This window comes from Populus euphratica, unplaced genomic scaffold (assembly GCF_000495115.2).
Source record: "Populus euphratica unplaced genomic scaffold, PopEup_1.0 scaffold154.1, whole genome shotgun sequence".
NCBI lineage: Eukaryota > Viridiplantae > Streptophyta > Magnoliopsida > Malpighiales > Salicaceae > Populus > Populus euphratica.
In genome coordinates, this window is record NW_011500042.1 from 452,675 (window position 1) to 459,353 (window position 6,679).

The following is a 6,679-nucleotide window of genomic DNA, read 5'->3' on the forward strand; positions in this document are numbered from 1 at the left end:
CTTAAACTAGGAATAGAAAAATGATAAAAATAAATTTTATATTAAAATTAAATTTTATAAAACTAAAGGGATCATAAATTTTTTTAATTGGAAAGAAAGAGCAATAAGTTAATTTTTTTCTTGCCAAGTATTAAATTACCAACTAATTTCTTTGTTTTTTTATCCTTGGTTTTTAAAAGTATCGTTTCTTAACAAATTGGAAGGAATTGGACACCAATTTAGCCTTAAAAAGGTGGGATAAAAAAATTTGAAGACCAAAAAGAAAAACAATACACTATTCTAGTTCACTGTAAAACGCAAAAGAGGGAACATTGAATTTAGCTTTAGCTATAGTACTTTATCTACACGAGTTAATATTTAGGTATAAACTTATTATCACGTGCAATTTAATTCAAGTAATTAGTTTTTATAAATTAGTCTAAAAATGAATAATAAATAATAAATTTAATATAATTTTTTTAATTAAAGATATAATGATAAATCAGAGAAATACTATATTAGATAAACACAAATTAAATAACTAACCTTTATTTTTAGAAAGAAAATAGATGACATATGATATTATATGCATACACATGTAATTAGCATTGCAGTCTTCTGAGACTAATTTAGTTTGCAATGATTTTACCCTTTTTTATACTAAGCCATCACATACAAATCCAAATTGTAAGGAGATAACAAGAAATAATTTGTTATGAACACATAAATTCAAATGCAAACCCTATTTTATGCTTAATAATTTTTACATTGAATAAAAAAAAAATAAGAGAGAGAAAAGAAGAAGAAGGAATGAGAGTCTGGCCAAATTAGTAATGGGAGTTCAATAGTTTACTCATACGAGATGATACCAAAGGAATTTAAGTGTCTGAGACGGTACAGAGATTCTTCTGATTCATCTACTTTAGTCTTCCAACTGTATAAATTACATACACTCCATGACATCACGTGTCCGAAATCCAACCTTGTAATAGACAAGAATTTACAGACACTATTTTCTCAAAAAAAAAAAAAAAACCACCCCACCAATATTAATTAATAATTATCATTAGTAAATAATCTCATGTACAAAGTATTTATATTTTATTTTATATCGTAGTAATCGACGAAGGAAAAAGATAGCATAGAAAGATTGTTATGCCTATCCATTTCAAAGCTCCAACCTTTTGCTTTCCCTTTTGTCTCATTTCACCACAAAGTGAATATTTTATACGAACAACCTCATTGCTCTCCTATTATCAAAGACTCAAAACCCTTAGGGTTTCTTTTTTGTTTCTTGTCTTCATTTCTTTCATCAAACTTGTTTCTTTTCGGCATTTTGAGGTACTTTGTTTCTTGACCCTTGTTTTATTATATGTAAATGCCTAAATGGTGTTCTTTTGTTTTGTTTTTCTGATTTTTTTCTTTTTCATTTTTGTTGGAAATATGAAAAGGACTGGTGGGCTTATTTTTTATCTGGGTGTGCGTTACTTATTTTCATGTTAATTGGGTTGTTTTAATTAATGCTTGATTTTGCCATTTTTTTTAAGCGTAGAAATATCATTTTTTTTGGGGGGGTGGGGGTCAAGTTTAGTTTTGGTTAGAATTAAATGCTTGGAAGATTTGATTTGATTTGTGTGAGGCTGTTATGGTGTCATCTTCTCTATTATTATTCCTTTTGCTGCAAATAGAAGGTAATTATTTAGGCACTATTTGTTAAGTTTGGATGATGTAAAGGGATATCATTTTTGCTTATAAGCTGAAAATATGATTTTGTATTTGGACATAATTTTACCGGTCTGTTTTCTGCCCTCTTTCATGTTAAAAGGTCCCTTTAGTTATCATGGAATGGTTGTCATGGTGTCTAGTATTTTACTATGATTTTGTCTAGTGGCCTTTACAATGCGTTATTTATAGATCCGGCTTTGTAGTCATTTACCCTTCTGAAGAGTATTTGAATGAAATCTGGAAAAACTTAAAAAATGTTTGCATGGCGTGAAAAGTTGAATTGACAAAAAATAAATTCAATATGAGGTGAAGTTTTTCAAGGGTACTTTCAAATTAAGTTTACATTTAAGTTAATTCCAGAAATAAAGAAACCCAATTTTTCGTTGTTGATGTCATTGACTAGTGTTCTACCAGTAGTTTTCTCTGGCTCGAGTAATTTGCTTTTTATTGTGTCCTTTACACTTGTATTCAAAGTTTATTTATTTTAGATCCTCGTTATGAATGTTGTTTCTCTATCATTGTAGAATATGCGTGATGATTATTTTGTTCTTGAACCTATTATATTAGTTCAGATGTTAAACTGGTGCAATTGGATAAATGCAGTGGAGAAGGCCAGGCTTCAGGTGAAGCTTGGTTTTGGAAAGTATCATATTTGTTCAGCAGTTTGCTAAAGCATGCTGAAGTTTTGAAGAATCACTCTTGGATAATAAATCGATTTAGAATGGAAATTTGATATGCCTCCTATGAAGAGTTCAGTATACTGGGTGGCTGCTGCCTTCAATGATTTCTGTCTTCATCTTATACTGTGATGCTTTTTTGCAATATTTAGAGCTAGTTTTGCCATTGTATCCAACTTAGTATCTAACTTTGGCCATGTGGACCTTCATTCGCCCATAAGTATATTTAACTGGATCACAAAACAACCTTGCTGTGCCAATAGAAATAGCTAACACGGGTGCGCTTTGTTGTGTGGCCGCTGGGCCACATGAAGCGAAGTCACCTGCCACTGGTAGGGACTCTTCCAACAATCATGGTGAACCACTTTGGCAAATGAACTCTAGTTTCTCACCTCCTCCATTGAGGATGTGGGATTGCAGGTTACGGTCAGATGGTTTATCACATGGTGCTCGTGCAGTTCATGGTTCTTCATTGTCCTCAAATAGTAGGGGAAGCAGAAGCTGGGTGGGAAGTGAACAGTATACCAACCATCATCATTCTGTGTCTGATGGTGCACTCCCTTATTCTGACAGCCCACCTGGTATTGTTCAGGAGCCTCGATGGACATCACCTGTGCGGAAATTTAATCTTGGTGAGCCTGCTGCCTCTATTGCTGGAGGTAATCTTAATATAATCATTCTCTAATATTAGATTCATGGTGATCTGATTTTTTGTCTATTAATATACCTGTCATGACAAGGGCAAGTCCTGTTTAGAGGTTCTGTATATTGATGGAACTGTGTGATATGAGTTTTTTCTCTTGTTCCTTTTCATATATTTGTGTATGTGGTCAAGCTGTTTCTCACCTTTTCCATCATTTAAGGGATTCTTAAAATCACAATTGAAAGATTTTCTGACATTAGCCAGCTAAGAATAGGTAATTGTAATTTTAATTATTATATTTGGTGAATCAAGTATAAACTAACAGAATATCCTAATTACTTAAAAGATCTGCATTGATTAGGTCATTTCTCATTTGAATGCCATTTGTTCTCGTGTGCTGAAAATGTGCTGAATGTTCTGTTTGTTTTCTGGAAAATTTATCAGAGGCTGTGTCCTGTCCAATTCTGTTTTTAGGTTACCTATCTTTTCCTGCAGGGTTTCCATTCTCTTGTTTGTCTTATTACTGCAAGGTTTGGACAGTTATACTTGTAATGATGGAGAAAAATCAACAATGTCTATGAATGTCAAGAAGATTGCTGATATCTAGAATGAATATTGGGATGGAAACTACGTTGAGTACGATGTTAGCATCCTGTGCATGTTGCTGAAAATAATGCAAGATTATACAGAAAACGCACCTTAGAGTGGAAACCAGGAAAATATTGCAATCATCATAATGAGAAATTGTCAATATCTATAAATCCACCAGCTTTGCAGTTTTGTACTCCTTGCAGCTCCTTTTCAAGCTAGTCATTGGTTAATGATTATTAAATATGCTTTTGAGCTTCATATGAACTCTTGCGATCTTTATGGTTCCCATCTTATTTTCTCTTGTGATCTTTATGGTTCCCATCTTCTTTTTCTTTTTAGTATATTTTACTTCTTTCTCTTCTGATCATAATTTACAGTCAAGTAAATTATCAATTTTACTCAACTGAAAGAAAGAAGTAAAAAAAGAGGAACTCGAAATTTGTAGACAAGATAATTAGCTCATGTACTAATTATTGCATGGAATTTGGGTAAGTTTTAGGTTTGTCACTCATCATATCATTTTCAAAATTGGTACTTCGCGATGTAGTGTGGGTAATATACTTTACATAGAATGAAACAAGGCCTTTCTATCACCCTCCATTCTTTATGCTCAATATGGCAATCACAGTTGGTCAATAACTATCTCGAGTGCTTCATATATATTAAACATGTGCCTTTGCATAAGCCAAAAATGATGGACTGGAAATTGAGAATATCATGTAGTATATTCATGAAAACAAAAACTTAAAGAAGCAAAATCCAAGACTATATTTTGCTGGTGGATTTAGATCACACAAGAGAATTTTCATAAGGCTTCTTTTGTATGTAGTATCAGGTGATTGAAAATAATTAGGGGAAATTGTGTATTAACCTTCATTGATGGTGGATTTAGATCACACAAGAGAATTTTCATATAAGACTTATTTTGTCTGTAAAATTAGGAATATGAAAAATCTTCTTTTGTATGTAAAATCAGTAATTCATCTCTTCTTGGTGGATTAAAGATTGCACAAGATAAATGTTTCATTTAAGGCTTCTTTGGTATGTAAATCTAGAGTCCATCTATGCGTGCATGTCTGCAAGTGCATGTTTAGGAAAACTTGTAGCTTTTTGGTAGTTGTTTTTTAGTCCTATGTCACTCCCATTCTTAATAAAATCCAGCAGTATTGCTTAATCTACTGGTTCTGTGCTAGATATCTGGATGAGTTTATTATCTTCTGTTTTACGTGGTTGTCATTTTAACATATTTTCAATTGCCAGGATCAAGATCCCAGCCCACTTGGTTTCCATGCTCCACTGAGGTGACTTTTATTGCTAGTCTTTGGTTTTATTAGCACTGGCTGAAAAGGTTCTATTAAGTGACATTTCCTTCCCTGATTTTTTAATGTTTCAGAGAAGATTTGCTGTTAGAGCAAGTGTGACATCCCCTGATTTTGGGTCTCCATCCTCACTTTCAGACTCCAGCCATTGGGAATCAACTAGCAAGCGGCCGTATGCTTTCTCCAATCGCAACATTCCAACCCGGCGCTTGTATATGTCAAAAACTGTCTACCCGCTAGTTTTCCGCAACCCTGTGTCAGATTGTGAAACCTTTGGGGATGCAGATAACAGCAGTCTTGGTAGGTTAACATCGCGTGAGGATCGGATATCACCATCTCATTGGCCTGATAACAGTTCAAGTGTTGAGTATAAGTTCCATAAAACCCTCACTGAACTTCAAAAGTTGGAGATTTCACCAGACCCCAGTGCAAGCTCTAGAAGAGAGGGTTTTAGATGGAGCAGTGCAAGCAGTTATGATCTGGGAATTGATGGGGAAAGGTTTGACATAGCAGAGCACATGGATATGGAGAGTCTGAGGTCACCTAGTGGTCCTGTAGTGGAACAAAAATGTGGAGTCTGTGGAAAACTTATGTGGCAAAAGTCCCCCTGGAGTTCACATCGAATCATGAGAGGTGGTGACATGCCAACTGCTGGGGTATTACCCTGTAGCCATGTTTTCCATGCTGAATGTTTGGAACAAGTCACTCCGAAGACCCAGATTCATGACCCTCCTTGCCCCTTGTGCTTGAAAACTATAGGATCAATTGAAGAGTCCCCACTAGTTTCAGAGCCCTTGCAGATGGCCCTAAGATCCGTACGGAGAAGCAGGGGGATGGTGATATCTGAGGTCCAGGGTAGTCACAGTAATATGGAAGCCTCTCATCATATCAAGGACAGATTGAGGAGAAACTGGCCTCAGGCAGTGTCACGACGGAATGACAATGGCTCTTCAATAACAAGTCGTCTTAGAAGGCACTTTATGTTCAAGGGGAAGTCTGGTAAAGAACTTCTCAACACCAAGGTGCTCCAGAGGATTGGTTCATCTTCTAGCCAAAAACCAGCGTGACAGAAAAGGTCCATAGAGTAGCTTGTGTATGTAATTTACTTGCAAGTAGATTTGAAGATTTAGATGTTTGATGAGTTATTCATGATGCCTTTCTCAACGTGCTTGGGTTCATTTTTCATGACATTGGTAAGAACCCTTGCATGTTTTTGTTATTTATACATGTGCCGTGGCGAATTGAAATATTGGGCCATCTCTCATCAGTTATGGCAATCCATGGAGGTCCTTTCTTACATTGATTTTCATTTTTCAAGTTATTATTAAGCAATATTGCATACTATTTTAAAGACTTTATTAGCATGGCCCCCCTAGTGATGGAAGTCTCAAGCGTCATGGATTGCATTAGCATGCAATGATTTGGACAATCGAAATGAGCCGATCAGAGTCCGCTTGCATGGCTATGTTGGTGCTGAACTGGAGTGAAGTGCGAGTATCAGACACGGTAGCTTGTTGGTTGCTGCCATCGGGAATGTGCATGCAAGAGGTGAAATTCATGTAAATTGATCAATGTTTGTGCCAAGGTTGCCAGTTACATCTATGGACAAATTTTTGCTGCAAGCAGGTGGGCTTGAACATATGGTGATGGTGCGCATCTACATCTTTTTGACCCTTTTCTTCTTTTCTTGTTTTGTGTTGAGTGTCTATCTATATCAATGCATGCCCCTTCAAAAGTATAGGAGC

General features: G+C 35.4%; 1 protein-coding gene across 3 annotated transcripts; it reads left to right on the forward strand.

The window, feature by feature from the left end:
• The first annotated feature begins 1,048 nt into the window (after positions 1-1,048).
• On the forward strand, positions 1,049-6,285 carry LOC105107301 (uncharacterized). 3 transcript variants are annotated; one of them, XM_011001179.1, is made up of 4 exons: positions 1,049-1,320; positions 2,308-3,013; positions 4,876-4,916; positions 5,009-6,285. In XM_011001179.1, the coding sequence occupies exons 2-4, from the start codon at positions 2,755-2,757 to the stop codon at positions 5,999-6,001; spliced, it is 1,293 nt and encodes a 430-aa protein (XP_010999481.1). In that variant the 5' UTR covers positions 1,049-1,320; positions 2,308-2,754; the 3' UTR covers positions 6,002-6,285. The 3 variants fall into 3 exon arrangements, with proteins under 3 accessions (XP_010999481.1, XP_010999480.1, XP_010999482.1); XM_011001178.1 differs by having other exon boundaries at positions 1,051-1,320; positions 2,308-3,040; XM_011001180.1 differs by lacking the exon at positions 1,049-1,320 and having other exon boundaries at positions 2,603-3,040.
• Positions 6,286-6,679: the final 394 nt, after the last annotated feature.